Source organism: Convolutriloba macropyga, chromosome 2, assembly GCF_964194025.1.
Source record: "Convolutriloba macropyga chromosome 2, txConMacr16.3, whole genome shotgun sequence".
NCBI classification, from domain to species: Eukaryota; Metazoa; Xenacoelomorpha; order Acoela; family Convolutidae; genus Convolutriloba; species Convolutriloba macropyga.
In genome coordinates, this window is record NC_134469.1 from 80,425,136 (window position 1) to 80,442,640 (window position 17,505).

The following is a 17,505-nucleotide window of genomic DNA, read 5'->3' on the forward strand; positions in this document are numbered from 1 at the left end:
ACTTCGTAAAAGTATAGCAATTATATATTGTACTATTGTCCTTTTACTCTTTAAAAGGGCTTCATCTATAAAAGAATTAGTCTTTTTATTCACTTCTTTAAACTCTTTTAGCCCAGTAGTAAACATTCCATCTAGTTGTATGTTAGTGATATTCTGATTATACTTATTATTATCAATTTCTTGTTTTATTTGATTATATTTAGAGATAGTATCAGCAGCAACTTTATTATTAAACTTAACAGTATTTGTGACTTCATTTGTTGATTCAATAAACTCATTAATTAGTTCTGCATTAACTCGTGTTTCATTTATTTGTAATGTTTTAGTTGTGACTTTATCAAATTCACCTTTTCTTAGTTCAGTTATGTTTCTACGTAAAATGTCTATTTTATTAGGAGAGGATAATAAGTTATTGTCACAATACTCTTTATTAACAACATCCTTTTCATCTATGGGAGGGTGCACATTTGTAATTTTATAGGTATCAGTATCATATCAGTTTTATCATTATCTTCTAGGAATAACCCACGAGCCTTACTTAGTGTTAAGTTGTTTGCTGATGTTGATGTTGATCCGAGAAGCGGGTTCCCCGATGGACCTCCGGTCATATTTCGCCATTGATGTTTAGCTTGATTGAATCTATTTCTTGTCATCTTTTTATTTGTTTACATATAATTAGAATAATAATTAGTCTTGTAATTAGACTTATAATTAGTCTTACAATTAGACTTAAACTTAGAATTATAATTAGACTTAGGACCGCAGGTCAATCTGCGAAGCAGGTTCCCTGATCTACTTCGTAGCTGACCGGAGGTTTATAATTAATGATTCCAAAACCTTATTATTAGGTTAAAAGTCAAACTCGGATTTTAATATTTCCTGTTCGTAATATTTACCTTCTGTTATCTCACCATTAATATCTTCTATTTTATATGTTGGTGGATGTGTTTTAAGAATTTCATTAACTTTAAACAATTCTCTATTCCAATTAGAAGTGTAACCTTTAGAGAAGATATTACGTTTATCTGCATTTCTAACATAATCACCAACTTTAAGTTTGGGTGTTGCTTTGGTAGAATTAACAAAGTATCTAACTTTATCAGGATTATTAGAAGCATCAACAGGTGTCATATTAATTGTTGAATGAATGCTATTCCTATATGTTATGACTGCATCATTTAGTATATTTACCCAATTACCATCACGATTGATGAACATAGGTTTATTTATTACGTGTATTGATTTTCTATTAAATCTCTCTTTGAATACAGCCTTTAAATCACTATAAGTAGAATATAGTTCTATCCCTGAAGCGGTTTTGCTGGTTCCATATTCTTTCATTAAAGATTTAAATGTTTTATTGTAAAACTCACTACCTCTATCTACCCATAACTTTTCTGGTTTTCTAGGTTCAGAGCCACCTTGTGGATGTTCACTTAATACTATTTTAAAACCATGTGTTATAGAAAAACCAGACTTATTCTTTAATGGAATAGCCCATCCATATTTTGTGAATATATCTATAACAGTTAAAATAAACTTATAATTATTATTATTTTTACTTAGAGATGATTTGTCTATCAAATCAGCTGACCATGTTTCATCCTTATATATAGGTATTATTCTTTGTCTTCTAAACTTTGTTATTTGAGGACTGAATATTTCTTTAGCTAATAAGTGTTGTTGTTATTGTTGTTGTTGATGTTTATCCATTATTATTCATTTACCATAGTTAAAAACAAAATCTAGTTGCTCTTGATTAATAATATCTATAGATAAGGGTTGCTTAGATCTATCTAGCATTTCATCATATAATCCATCAAGACCAGCTTTTGTTTCTAGTATTAATAATTCTAGTCTTTCTATTAAACAATTTGGTTCTGGGTTGCTATTTAATCCCCTACCATATACATCATATTTTGCCCCTATTATACGTTTTATTGTTCTATATCTAGCGCTTTTCTTATCCCTTTTTCCTAAATCATATCTAATATCCTTTAAAAACCTTTTAATTTTGTTTTCATCTTCCTCGATTTCACCATGTTTTATATCAGGGTTATTAAGAAAGTTTATAAACTCATCTGACAATTCATATATATTATCCTTAACTATAAATGCACTTTCTTGGTAAATTAGTTTAACACCGTTCATTTCAAATTCACCAATATCTAAATTTTCGAACTTTAACTTTAATTGAGGGTTAGATTGAACTTACAATAATTTAATAATTTGCGCTGTGTCTTTATCTACTAAAAGTCCTGGTTTATCTCAAGCTGCCTCTACAGCTTTGCCAATGGACTTCATTAATGCTTCATTAAACTGGTAGCCAGCTTGCTGGATCATCTTAGTTTGTTTATCTAACTCATGATTTTGCCAATCTATTGCTCTTAATGTTTGTTCACTTAATGCTAGATTGTGTTCATCGTTTGCATTTAGTGTTTTAGTTAAAGGATCAAATAACTCTTCTATTTCACCATAATATTCCTGTTGTTTTAATTTATCTTCTAATCTATTTCTTCTGTTTTGTTTTTCTAGATTATTTAATTCTATAAGTGTTTCTAGTTTAGTCATTTTTCATAATTATAATAAATCGTTATATAGTGTAATGGCGGCAAGGATTAGCTTTCTATCATCATTGATGGTTAATTCTTTAATATTATTTATGAACGATTCTAATGATTCTTTACGTACATCTAACCCTAATTTTTTTAATAGCTCTATTGGAGTAGTATTAATCAGGGAACCTGCTTGGCTTGCCACGGACTTCGTCCGTTTGCAGATCTTTTTTATTAAATCTCTTTTGAATAGATATAGACTCTCATCATGAGGATAACTTTTTATATTGTTTACATAAAACCTTTTATCATCAAATATATTTAAACTAATGTTACTTGTTTTTGTTATTGTCATGTTATCGCCAACTTTTTGTATTCTGCATTCATCTATAGTTTTCTGTATATTATTCATTATTATGCTTCTTTATTCCGTTTTCTTTAGTGTTTTTAGGATAATTTTTGAAGCTATATGTTTTGTGGGACAATGCTATAAATTCCTCAATAATCCTACTCCCCAGCTTGTGCTTAAACTTGCCGGGGACTTTATTATTAGTTTTTATAGGTATGTCTAGATTACTTAAGTCCATATGCTCATCACTAACTTTACCTTCACTATAACTTAATACGAAACTGTCCGTTTCCATATAGTGAAGTGTTAGATCTTTGAGGGATGGCTGTAGAATATTATAGAATACATCAAACATATGTAATTTGCTAAGTTCAAGTATTGTTACTCCTACATATACAGGTGAGCTATATTTTATTTTTTTCTTTACATATTCTATTTGGCTATAATCTCTATGTCTAGTTATATTCTTAAGTGTTGGTTTACTTACACTTTTCATTATCTTTACTTCATCATGCAAGAACTTGCTTTGAAAGAAGTGTAGAGGATTCATGCACATTCTTCCATATAGGGAGTTATTCATTAATTTCCTTACATCCTTTTCTGCTTCAGTTTTAGCTGTTGCTCTTTTGTTAGTATTGTTCTCTACATATATAATCTTGTTTAAATTTAATTACTCTAGGTATTTTTGTTGCTTTCACTCGCATCTTAACATTGAATTTTAACATCCTATTATGAACCATATTTTCTGTTTCGTTGTTTTTTGTCTAAGATTAATTTCTCTGATCTTGCCTTGCCTCCATCTCTTTCTCTGTAACCTAATTCATTATGATTTATCTTTCTCTTATAAGGCTTTAGTGCTAACTGTTCTGTTCTCTCTTTTAGTATAATCAATATCACAAACTATATAGTAACAATGATCACTATCATCTGGAGTATTTAATATAGTATCAAGAGTAATAGTAGTAGTAAACTGGAAGTCCTTATAAGGTGGCTTTTTTATCATTGCATAGCCGTATAGGTTGTTTGCATCAATGTACCATATGGTCTTACCATCACTGTTATCCGCGAAGCGGTTTTGCCGATCTATATATCTATCACCCATTATTCCACATATACCACCTCTCTTTGCTCCAACAAAATTATCTAGCATTTGTTTTTCTTTTCATGTATCTAATGTAACACCACTTGACATTAACCAACAATCAAAACTATAACCTGGGAGACTTACATAATGTAGTGGGTTGAGCTTGAATTCTTTCATACTTAGATTAACATATTCATTCATGCAGTAGTCTAATATTTCCACATCATTTTGTAAATACTCTATAGTTAGATCTTTACCAGTTTTATGACTGTTGTCTTAATTAAAGATATCGACTTCTTCATGTGTTGGTAATTTCTTATGTAGAGAGGATTTGAAGATTCTACATTTAGATTACCTATAACTTCATCATACGACTTTGTCGTGGTTCCCCAGGTAGCTTTGCTAGTATACGACTCTAAACCAAAATATTCATATGGATATATTGTTTTAGTTTTAAATCCGTATATCTTTGCCATTTGATCTAGAGGCATAGCTAAGAAGTTATAACTATCTAAGAATTTGAGATAACCAATGCTAAACATCTTAGACTTACCAGCAGCTAGTGGTATATTATCTACTTTTCTTTTATCATTATTCTGTTTAAAGAGTTCACTGTATAGTAGGTTAAAGTCATAGCCAGAGCCATTATGGAATATTACTGGAATGAATTTTTGTTGTTTGTATCTTAGATTACCTATTTTACATGCAGGTTCTCTATATTTACCAGTTTCATGACAAAGATCTCTTACTTTATTAATACATGTTTTGCTGCAGATATGACAGGTGTTATTGGTTTCATGATATAATTTATCTTCTTCTGTGAATATCATTTGTTTCTTGCGCTTGAAGTTATTCTCAGTTTCTATTTCTAATAGATCTCTCGCAAAACTTTTAATGCAGCCTAGACCGAAGTAGTGCTGGAAGTTACCTTGCCAGGTGTAACCAACAGCTATTGGAATATGTTCAGCTATTACATATTTATGAGTCTCCGACCATCCGGGAACCGGTTTCACCGATGCTTCGCCATAACCATTAATTGAGACTTCAACAATGCAACGTTCTATATCAGCAGTTATAATATTTTTTATATTCTGACGTTTGTGTTCATTAATAAAAGTAATTTGTTTTTTCTTAGGACAAACAATCTCTGGTTTGAATGAGTTGTTGCATTCGTGTTTATCATATTTAATTTGTGAGTTAAACCAATAGGTACACCTATCACAATAATAATATTTAATGTTGTTTTTATTTGGTCGTTCTAACAGGGTTTCTATGTTTTTTATTAGGGCACAGTGCTCTATTTGACCATTACTCCAAACTAGTATTCTCACATCTTTTCTATCTTTATTAAAATCATTGACTTGTTTAAACTATTCAATTTTGCCCCCACCACAAGGTGTGTATACCCAAATATTATTATTATACAATTTCTGTATTTGTATTATATAAGCAAAGTCATCTTCATGTTGTTGTCTTGGTTCAATTAATTTATCTACATATTTACTTTCTCGAGTTGCATGGTGTGAGGCGGGATGTAGCCAAGCAGTTATAGTTAGTTGTAAGCAATTGTATTTATAACCACGTATATTTAATATCGATTTAGAGTTTGTGAGAACAGGAGGTAAATCTATGTAACTACCAATAGATGCTTTAGTTTGTTCAATAATTAACTGAATACTTCTTATTCCAAGAAACTCAAAATCATAACCATAACCTTCATATATTTCCTTTTCGAAATCTAGCCACCGATTGAAGTCACCATATTCATATATTGCATTATTATTGATATAAGCAGTATTGAAGAACATTTTAGTAGTTTTAACTTCTTCTTTGGTTCTCTTCTTATAATCACATTCAGCCTTGATCTTATATTTAAAACTCTTAAATTTACAAAATAAGTAACACTTTTTAATTTCTTGTAAAGAGTAATTAGTTGCTTCATCTATATCTTCAATGTAATTGCCACCTTTATCAGTAATATAAAATTCTCTCATGTTCTGACTGGAGTTTATATCAAAGTCTTCTGTGTTTTCTAGATACTTACGATTATGACTATATGAGTGATTAGTTAGAGCTATTTTATTCCTTAATTATTCATGACATTCTTTACATTCATAATTAAATCTGGTGGAGATATCCTCTTCAGTTTTAGTTTTAGTTTTGGTGGCTGGTTTAGTTTTAATGATATAATCATATTCATCCGAATTATACACCCTCTCAGAGATTTCTTCTTCTTCAGACTCAAACATTTTCTCCAATAGTTCCTTATGTTTGAGATCGTATGATTGATGCCTGTATAAACCCTTCCTTGATTCAAAAGATAGATTACAGACATCGCAGAAGTTTATGACATTAGTTTTAGTTGATTGGGACATGATGTATTTATTTAGGGTAATAATCAAAAAATACTATTTCAAAAAACGAAAATGAAATGCAAAAAGTGTATAAATAAACCTTGGAAAGAATGTTGTAATAATTGCAAAGAATTAGAATATTCTTGTTATGTATGTGAAAATATGGTTAAAGTGAAAGATTATATAGAACATTCGGAATATCATTATTCTGATCCTGATCAAAATCTATCATGTAGTATGTGTAATGTTTATAAACATATATCATTATATAGATTTGGAAATAGGAAATGTAGACTATGTATTTATCTTCATAGATATAGATATGGTAATACTAGAAATCAACTCAGAGAGCATGTTTATAAGTATAATATTCAAGAAGACATAGAAAAACACTAATCATTGTGTTTCCACCGATCTCAGTGTTTTTGACTGTGCTCTTTTTGTTCGCTTTCTTTCATATTTAGCAACCACTATAGTACAAGAAGTCAACAAGCTTGGTTTAACATCGCATTACACATCAGTGAAACTGCTTCGCAGATCGAATGAAAAGTGGATGTCATGCTAAAATGGCCGCCACCATTGACAAAGAAACCCACCACCACTAACAGAATGATGTCAAACAAGTGAAAAATTCGAATATATGACGCCCTTAAAAATTAGCTAGTAAGGTGAGTATTTATTAAAACTTTTATTTAATTTTTAATAAATTATACAAAGATTTCAATTTAAAAGAAGGATTTAGATATTACTTTACTTTCAAACAGCTGATTACTTGGGAAAGGATAACTAATTTTAAGTTAAAAATCATGTCAGAATATTCTAGAAAAAAGAATGTTCTAGAATAATTCTCCATAAGGGGACCTTTATTCTCCACGACACTTTTTGGCCATTCACCATGAGTTTCACTTCACTACAAAAACTAGCGAAAAATTTTAAACAATTTTCGTCATTTGACGAGACTTTAATAACTGGAGCTTTATCATGCACTTCTTTATCTGAAAAAAATATAAACGAGTCGACTAATTTAACAACTCAAATGATTACATTTTGTAAAGAGAACAAATGCATACTCGACAACACCGCCGAACTTGAAAGTGAGACTGGAAAACGAACTAAAACAGAACTCTTCCAGCTATTCCTCTCCAAGTTCAAGAAGGACTTACTAAGTTACGAGCATCAGGAAACACTGAACAAGTTTGAAGTGAATGTGCTGGAATATTTATCTTTCCACAATAAACTCAGGAATTCAATCAATATTGGTGAATTGGAGTCTTATCTCACCACAGTCAATAACATGGAGGGAAAGCTGAATCGTTTATATCTACTGACAATTTCTGACAGAGGATACATATGGGGGAAAGTGAAACAAAATCATCAAGAAAACAATAAGGATACTCCCTGGAAAAAACTACTGAACGATAAAGGATATTCCTACTCTACTATCCAGAGTTATATCAACTTCTCTCAAGCGTGTGAAAGCTATCCCAGGATCCTAGTCTCAACAGACTATTACTCAGAATGTGAAAAGTTCCTCACAAAGTTTTTGGCAGAAGTTCAGAAGGATAGCCAGCTATAATTTAGGTGTATGACAGAACTACAATTTTCATAAATGATAAACAAGTGATTGGTTATTGAGAAACATATTTAATATTAATATTAATATTGATATCGATATCCCTACAAATGATATATTAATATTGTTCAGTCAGCTTAATATTAGACTTCAGTCAGCCTAATAATTAAAATTAAAACTGTTCCAGCATTCTGTAGTTGCACCCTCCCCCACAGTTGCCATTACGAAAGGTCGAGCAGTACTGCCGTAGCGTGGTAAAGGCGAGTCAACCTTTTAGCAAGACCTCTCAAGACTCGGCTCAAAAATGTAACCAGTTACATAGAATCACTCAGTTAAACATCATAGATCAATTGTCTCCTGGTTAAAGTCAAAAATTTTAAAGAAACTTGTTTCTTATTATCCAATTCTAAGCAATTTTGAGTAATTTTCAGTCCATCCGATTCTATTGAAAAAAAACTTTGTGAGATGATTAACCTGATGTATTTCAAAATAGTTTGGTATATTAGATATGAAATTAGGCTTAAAACTAGCTTTGAGAACTTTGGATGTTAGCGTATGAAATACATAAATTATACTGGCTATGTACATTTCTGTACACAAAATTGTGCGCTTAATATGTATTTATAGTGGTGGCTGTAGTAGTGGATAAAACAAGGATTCCAACAAACAGTAAAATTTGGCCCGATTCGACATGCGCGATTAGCGTTAGGAAAAAGGGACAAATTTTACTGGTGGTTGGAATCCTTGTTTTATCCACTACTTGTGCATGGTTACTGAGTTGAAATTTTGAAACATTTCAGCGCATTTCTTTGCTAATTTTTTTGAAAATGCTTCGGCAAATCGAGACAAATCTACAAAAGACACCCAGCGATAAATTGACAATCTTTCAATGAGAGGAAACATTCATGCACCCCCTGAGCTGGGGGGGGGAGCGGAAAGGATCCTAATTTTTATGAATGCATATTTTCAGACAAATTTGCCTTTGCAAACTTTTTTAGTGCTTCTGCATGCAGGAATCACAAAAAACCAAAAAGTATAAACGTCTCTTGCTATTCAGATTGAACAGCCATGCAACACCGCAATCATTCATTTACTCCTTGATTTCATACAAGGTCGCTTATATATATTATGATGAAATCCTAGTCAAGACCGGATGGTTATCTTGTAGGAATCTGGCAGATTCTGGTCGAAAATGGTCATCTGTCAAATTCTGGCAGAATGTGGTTTTCTTGCAAGATTCTGCCAGAAATTGAAAATCTAGCAGAAACTGTCAGAGTAACGAACCATCAGAGAAAAAGATACACCGGGGACGGCTGTATCTTACAATTTCTGCCAGAAGATGCATCGTCCTGTAGGAATGTGCCAGATTTCTACAAGATAACCATCCGTTCTCGACTTGAGAAGGTAATATATGATTTCTGGGAAATCATAAAGTTATTAAACGTTTGAAAGGTGAAACATTTTAGAATTCTCAATTTCAGACGAAATTGTAAAAATTTGTTGGTGTTTATACAACGACATACATAACACATAAAACTTCTACCCAGGATATAAAAAACACAAATCCGTGATCAAAATTGCTTATTACCCCACAGGTTATTAACACCTCTAATCAGACTTTCGCTCATTCAATTTGGTTAGACCGTTCACAGTATTCTCAAACTCAAGTTTTTGAACTCGCCTCCAAAACAAATTGGACTTCGCCTACGTGTTGATACGATTTTGTTTATTTTGTTTATTGTTTGTTGATTGCCTATACAATCAATTCCTAATCTTATAACTAATAATTAATAACTATAGAATATAACTAATAGCCCATAATAGTTAAAAGTGGAGATACAAACTCCTATTAAACATTTGACCGTCAAATTAATTTATGAGCTTGGTACTCACAATCTAAAATATTATATAGAAATGTCAACACTCTGTGGCATCTTCGAAACTGTAGAACGCAGGGAATTGTCATAAGTAGAAACTGCGAGTAAGCTTAGATAATTTAGGTCAGCTTAGACAAGTTAATTAGGTGTTTGAAAAAAATTCCCCCTTAAAGGGTTATTGTTTCGAAGGCGCCAGAGAAGGGAGTTGAGTGATATATCTTAAACAAACAATATAATGAGCAAAAGCATATTGAGCTGTCAACATAACTAGTTGAATTAGCAAAGCAAAGTTGTGTTTGTGTATAAAGCCAAAGTCGTAATGAGTGATTTAAATTTAAAAAAACTAGAGACGAACATTTGAAGTGAACTAGATACTTTGAACAAAATTGGGATTTCAATTTGAAGTAACTAAAAGTGCGATTTTGAATATGCAGAATAATGGGCATCCCCAAACCTGATACACCTCAACTCTTAATTTTATATTCATCATTGGACTATGAAAATTTGTGGGCAATTTCCTCTAAGGATTGTCAATATATAATAGGGATGCGCGGCCGGTTACACCTTTTCGATTTGAGTTATTAAAGTAAAGTTTTGTTGATTAAGAGTAATTAAAAAGTCAGTTCATCAGTTTTTTGAAACACCACTAATGAAATCTAAGCCGCCCCCCCATGTAGAATTATATTCAGCGAACGTTTACCAAATTTTAATGTCAGGTACACCCAATGCTCTTTTCAGGCTAGTATAGACTAATTTGAGTACGAGGAATCCAATTTTAATGTCAGATTTGACCCCAGATGAATCCGCACGGAGCTACTGCACTCCCGTAAAAATTGACGTGCTCGTGGAGTATTGGTAGCAGCCTTATGATTTTCGGGGCTTTTCAAGTGTAACTTTTCGAGGGCTTTCTATTGGTGCTATTTTTAACTTCCGGGTTCGACCAGAAGTCAGTGCTTCGAGATAACCCGAGTGCTGAAAACCGGAAATTGGTCTTTTTGAGCCGCCGATTGACTTTGAAATGGTATTAATATGATAGCCTGAGACAGTTAGTGAAAGAAAATACCCTCCCCGGTCAATTTTTCCGATTTCAGATTTTTCGGGTTTTGGTTGATATGACTCGCTGAAAATATTCAATTTGCAAACGACTTGCAACGACTGATCAGTTGGTCATTACAATTGGCAGCCAAATTGATGGCACCCTATTGTTACTAAAAAAAATAAACCCAACACGTTTTGACCACTATTTCGCGAGTTATTAAATTGGAAATTTGGGGTCATCTGGGAGGTCAAAGAAAAGTGTTTGCGGTCATTGCTCGTGTTCTAGTGAGAGTTAGACCGTGAAATTTTCTATTTATGTGAAATAGGAGAGAACTTTCCGTGAGAAAAGTTATTAAGCCCTCATTTTGAACTGGTGACTTTTGGATGACCCATAAAGGTCAAATTTTTGGGTTTTTGGGAAATTTCCGTTTCCGAATATTTTTTGAATGTGGATTTGCACGGAATGTCGGGAAAAGCATCCCGAGTCATTATTTTAGCCTTAGGGGGCATGAATTAGCGAAATATTCATACAGGGAGAACAATGGTCCCTGAAGAACAAAAGCGACAAAATTAGCTTGGCCTCAAATTTGTGTGCGCAACTATGAGCGATAATGATCGCGGACTTTGACGTTAATCTGTTTGTTTAGTGAACGCAACCCCTCCTAGGGATTTGTCAATCACTCAAAATGACTTACGGTGTTTACTTAAAGTGCATATATGAGATGAAGTGTAGTGGATTTGTTTACATAAGAGTCCAAACGTCGCGTATTTAAGATTAGGAGAAAATTGAACAATGGTTGGTAGCAGTTGAAAGGCAGCTCATAATTTGGTATTGATTTGATTGCATATCAAACAAAGCCCTCCTACAGAATGTGACAGATTTCAAGTGCAAATTGCAGCGTTCACTTAAGAGATTAATGTTTGTTTGCTTAAGATAAGAGCGTATTGGTTGAGTATAAATTGAAGTGACAGAGAGAAATTTAGGCAGACTTTGGAGAATTTTGGAAGAACTTCAAGTTTGGGCACAGGAGAGATTTTTGCACAAGCGAGAGAAAGCAGTTTGTTTATTGGGACTAAACTTTAAAAGATAGTGTGAAGAGCAACGAAGAGATTAAGAGTGAGACTGAACTGTGGAAGTTTGTAATTGCAAGACTAGTTGAGATGCTGTGAGGACTTTTGATTTATTTGATTTGGGAAGTGAACTGTGGATATTGTTGTTATTATTATTTCAATTACTATTATAAATTGCCTTAATTTGTCCTTTCCATTGATGTAAAAGTAATTTTCGTACCGTTTTTATCCAAATAACTAGAATTGATAATACGAGCCCCATTGTGAGTTAACTTACTTCAAGGCAATCTAATTTGCAACAGTATACAAGAGTGGATGAGGGGAAATAGCAGAGTAACAACGTAACGCTTGCTTTACCAATTAAAAACCTTTGGTTTTCTTTATTTGATCGATCTTCTGAGCGACAGAGTCCACTCACTGTTGAGCCTAGCATAAGTTCTGAAGATGACAGAAACAAAATTTGGCTCAGTCTATATATATATATATATATATATATATACATCCAGATCTTATATGATGTTTTATTACGAGTTTAAAATTTAACACATGAAAACTGTGAATATTCTTGTATTTTCAGCCTTCTATTTTCGTTTTCCTCAAGTCTTATTTGACAAGATCTGAAAGAATGCAATTTTAATACTTTTTTGGGGAATTTGTTGCAACAATATGATTAAATTGTGTTGAAATCTTGTTGCAATAAATACAGAAACTTGTTTATCAATTTATTTGCAATCAAAGACATCAAAACTGAAGTTAACAAAATCAACAGAAATTTTCAATGTAGTCTTTGAACATGAAACGAGTTTTAAGCAGGGAATCGTCATTTTTAGTCGCTTCTTAATCTAAAAACCAATTTCGTTGCTTTTTCTCAAAATTGCTTTTCGTTGCTTTTCGTTGCTTTTCGTTGCTTTTCCCCCGGGTTGGGGCGGGGCGTGAACAGAACATATCCGTCAATTTGTTTCCAGATCCTTTCCATTGTGCGGCGGGGAATCCTGTGATGCAGACGATTAACTGTGCCAGTTACAGAGTTGAGACTCATTATTACTACAGTGCAGGCAGCAACAAGATACTGATAGATCCGGCTGCACAGTTCGACTGTGAGGGAATCTTGAAAGGATTCGAGTACTTCGTCAAGGGAACCTCTTCGACCTCTTCGACAGACAAGATCAAGTTCAAGGTTAGAGCTCCCCATTTGAAGAGTTCTTCGGTAAAAACCTCGGAATTTTGCGGAAGTGAAATAAGAATAAAAAATGAGCGGAATTGGAGGATTAGTCGACTAATCCTCCAATTCCGCTCATTTTTTATTCTTTTTTATTCAGGACATAAAGTGGAATTAATTGTGTTCCGCTCATTCTACTGCGATGCTTTGAGTGGAATTTTCTAAGCATTCCGCTAATTGCTCTCATTCCGCTTAAGTTGCTCCTTTTCTCCCGCTTTTTTTACAACCTGTTTCTAAATAGATTTAAATAGGATTTTTAGATACGCATCTGAGAACGATCCATAAGGGTCAGTGATCCTATCGGAATTGCATTTAAATTACTAAATTGTGAATTGTATTTTAAATATTGTGAGTAATCTCTTGCAATATGCGCATCCGTAAACAATTTGTTATTATTATTAAATGAACGGAAGCCTCGACATCTGCCAAAAAATGCCAGACGAATTTTTAGTACTCGACTGTGTGTTTCTGGTTAGTCCCGATTCCCCAGAACAATTTACACATTTTCATAATTGGTAGGTTTTTTTTCTATTACTTTTTTTCATGTAGCGCATTTGTTTAAGGGTAGCGTCAAACCTTGCAGTTCTTATGGCTATAAAAAAATTTCTCGCAAATTAAACAATTTAATTACAGATTTAGACATTAAAAAGGACAAGGAACACATGCGGGGATGTTGTTCACTGATGCTCAAACAGGAAAGAAACAACTTCTGGCACTATAATTTTCTTCATGAGGTCAATGCTTTTCATTGGGTCTAAGAAATAAAACTCCACGGAAAAAAACCCACGTGTGGGGGGGGGGGGCATTGTTTCCTATTTGTTTCCTGAAATTAAGTGGGTGTCTTTTTCCGTGCGCTTTTTTCCGAAACTGCTTTTCGTCAAAAATTACAAATAAACTAATAGTTTTAGATCTGTTCAATTTCAGATGCTCGCCCCTGATTGTGGGTCGGGTCATTTCTGCTATGAGACAATGGAATGCGTTGAAAATTCGACCCAATGTGTGCCCCCATTTTCCAAAGATTGCGGAGGAGAAGGAGAGGAAAATGCCTACTGTCATGAAGGGGAGGGATGCACGGCTGGTGGCTGCTCTTCCCAGGATCGATCGACCGTTTTCACCAATGTCGATTACAAAGTGGTGCCTGGGGCTGAATGGACGGTTAGTTTCTTCCCGGTTGGAGAGTTGATAGAAAAAAATGGATTAAATAATATTGCGATCATTTTCTGTAGATTAGTCGTTCATCGCTCGATCGATGGTTGAACTGGTCAGAAAAATCAATCCATATTTTGGATCTCTTCCGTTTGTGCCCTCCAGCTTAGTGATTATTACGTTTGTGCATCCCACAGGCACTCTGTAACTGGGGCGTATTCCCTACTTGGGGGGGGGGGGGGGGGGGGTTACAAACGAAAAAGATGACAAATTTTGTGCATATTTGAACGGCAACTTGGAATTTTAAACTATTACTTTAATAAATGATGAAAAATCTTCTGAAAGGTGAAATAGTTAACAATTTACTAATTAATAATTGGATCTATTTTCTCTCTCCCCCCCCCCCCCCCCCCCCCCCCTCCCCTCGCCCAGCATAGGATAGACATATAATTTTTACCTGCCCCCACGCGCACATGCTTTTTTACATAGTAACAACACAAATTGTAATTAGGGGTTGTAAAACACACTATGGGTGGGTAAGTGGGGGGGGGGGGGGGGGCGGAGTCAGAATAGATCTGATAATCAACCTAATAGCAGCTAAACAACTGTCATAATTTTATTATGAAATCAATTATTGGGATCTATTCTGTTTTGCCCCCCCCCCCCCCCCCCCCAGCTTAGTGGGCTAATATTTTTTTACGCCCCCCAGGCGCACGTGCTATTTTTTTTTACATAGTAACGTGCTATATAAAAATACATAATTTGTAACTGGTGGCGTAAAAAACACTGGGGGGGGGGCAGAGTATATTCAATTATTGTTTATTTTTTGTCTCCTCTCATCAGATAAAACTGGACGATCCGAAATGCAGAAGTGGGTGTGGATGTCACGGGGTCTTCGAACTGGATCTGGGCAAGTGGAATGACACCAATCACTTCAGAGTGTACCCTGGATACATTCTGGCATTTGACCCGGAAATGCCAAAGTGTACTACACTCTAGACCAAAACTCAACCAATAAAGTCTATGAGGTCAGAGTTCAGCATTGTAGTCCTAAAAAGTTGCAAAATTCCGAAACTTTTCATCTTTCCTCTCTCCTAAGTGAAAAAAGGTTTTTTCATAACTTAACAGAGAAAATCTCGTCTTTGCAATGATAATTGTTAGAACGTAGTACGCAGAGGTAAGATATGCAAGTGAGATATATCCATTATTGGGGGTCATAATATAGAGAGGATAATAAAAACAGTTCTAAAAATCAAATTTGTTGATGTTGTGCAAACTTTTTTCTATGCAGAGCTTCTCAACTAGAATATCAACTGAAACAAAGTATTTCAGGATTTTATACCTTAGTAGTCTTTAACACAAAGAGAAATTAGTTTAATAATGCAGTTTTTTCATCGCATTTTTTTCATTTTTATATTAGTAACACTACTATTTGTTACATGAAGAATTTAAGCCTCTCTGTTCAAAATTTAGGAAAACCAAATTGATCTTCAAAATTAACTACCAAAACGCAACAAATTATTATTTAGGATGCTCAACTTGCAGAACACGAAAATGTTCATTTCGAACGGACATAGTTTTTAAAACAAAAGTAATAAAAAGTATTGACATGGGCGTTTTCAGCTCTACAAGTTAATGCTTATCGCCGATGTTTCAATTTTTTGTAATCATTGAAAAGGCCATTCAAATTGGGTGCGAGAATGTTTTTTCTTCTAAATTTATAGGAAATTTTGCAATTCGAAAATTGTTTATATGTAGAAAAAAGACACGTAGAACATGTAGAAAAAAGGAGTCAGACGAAAGGAGTTGACATAAGTAGCCATTAGAATCAACTAATGCTTCCTAGAGTCTCAAATATTATTTCTGTTACTCTTATCATTTTTGCTTTCTCCAGACTTTGAAAACCTTATAAGTTTCAAGAAAATTTAACTCAAAAATTTCTTGAGCATTCCATAAATTTTAGTATTGGACCAATATACTATTATCAATAGGGAAAAACAACTTGAAATAAATATTGCTATTTTTAAAGCTTCCGGAGCAGATTTTTGTTTGAAAACAATGGCATACAACATTGTAGGACAGACATTTATTCTAATCATAACAAGCTGAAGTAATGTTTTTCAAAATATCACCCGGGTCGAGGTGTCACCGCTAAAAATCGCTAAAAGATGTAAGATTTGCGGTGAATTTGAGTAAAAAGTGTAAGATTAGCGCTCAATGCGATCAATGCGGTGAAAAAAAACTTTTAAGCGGTGAAAAACTTTTTTTCACCGCTTATGCGGTGAAAAAAATTTTTTCACCGCTAAAAATCGCAATTCTTACAAAAATTCACCGCAAAATTCACCGCTAATCTTACAAATTTTCCTCATTGGAAAAGTTGCATTAGAAACATGCAAGAGTAGTGCTGAATGATCAGCAACCTCGTAATATTATAAAAGATAAAATACTATAAGTTATGTCGAACACGCTGTCCATAGAGGATCACCTAATGGATAGACAATCAGCTTACGGACAAAAGATAAGCATATTAAACAAAGATGTTTTGATTTGAGCCGTCTCTGAGGATAATTGTTTTTGTACTTTTTAACTTAGAAGTATTATAAAATATTGATCTCAATCTATGTGTCCTTCTATAAGTAAACTTTGAATTTCAGTGTTGAAACTGTTTTGTAAGTTAATGGGTACTCGTCGTCCTTTTTGATGTTTAGAGTAAATATTCTTATCATTGTGTTTTATCCCCTATATATTTAGAGAGTGCAAGTATAAAACAATTAAATAATTTGGTCTAGCTTCTCTAAATAGTTATATTTTTTTGTTGGAAAAAGAACAAACACAAACTTTTGTTTAAAAGAGCATCTGATTTTGTCGCGTCAAAAAGTTGTTGGAATTAAACTGAAATCAGTATCATAACCTCTTCAGTTGTGGGATTCATAACAAACAAAGAAAATTTTGTCCAGCATATCTCGAAGAATTCAGAATTTGGTCTTTTTTGGCTGCAAATTAGCGGGAAAATCTCCTAAAATTAGTCTATATTCATCGGTTCAATGTTTTGTTGGGGTCATATTGAACTCATTGATATATTATGTTTACGTGTAGAGCGTAAAACACCACAAACTGGTGGTCTAGCTTCACTAGATAAAATTCAAAGTTGCATCTATGTTTAGTTTCATCTATTTTTAGCCAACAGTCGGATAAAATATATATTTCAAAAACTAGTTGGTTGGTTTAGGAAGTTTCAA

At 33.5% G+C, this 17,505-nt stretch overlaps 1 protein-coding gene across 1 annotated transcript in view; it reads left to right on the forward strand.

The window, feature by feature from the left end:
• Positions 1-15,265, forward strand: part of LOC142335019 (uncharacterized) — a 41,776-nt gene extending 26,511 nt beyond the window's left edge. Inside the window, exons 8-10 of the mRNA XM_075383346.1 lie at positions 12,867-13,078; positions 14,045-14,275; positions 15,110-15,265. Coding sequence (XP_075239461.1) covers positions 12,867-13,078; positions 14,045-14,275; positions 15,110-15,265 — 599 coding nt within the window. The remainder of the gene's footprint in view (positions 1-12,866; positions 13,079-14,044; positions 14,276-15,109) is intronic.
• Positions 15,266-17,505: the final 2,240 nt, after the last annotated feature.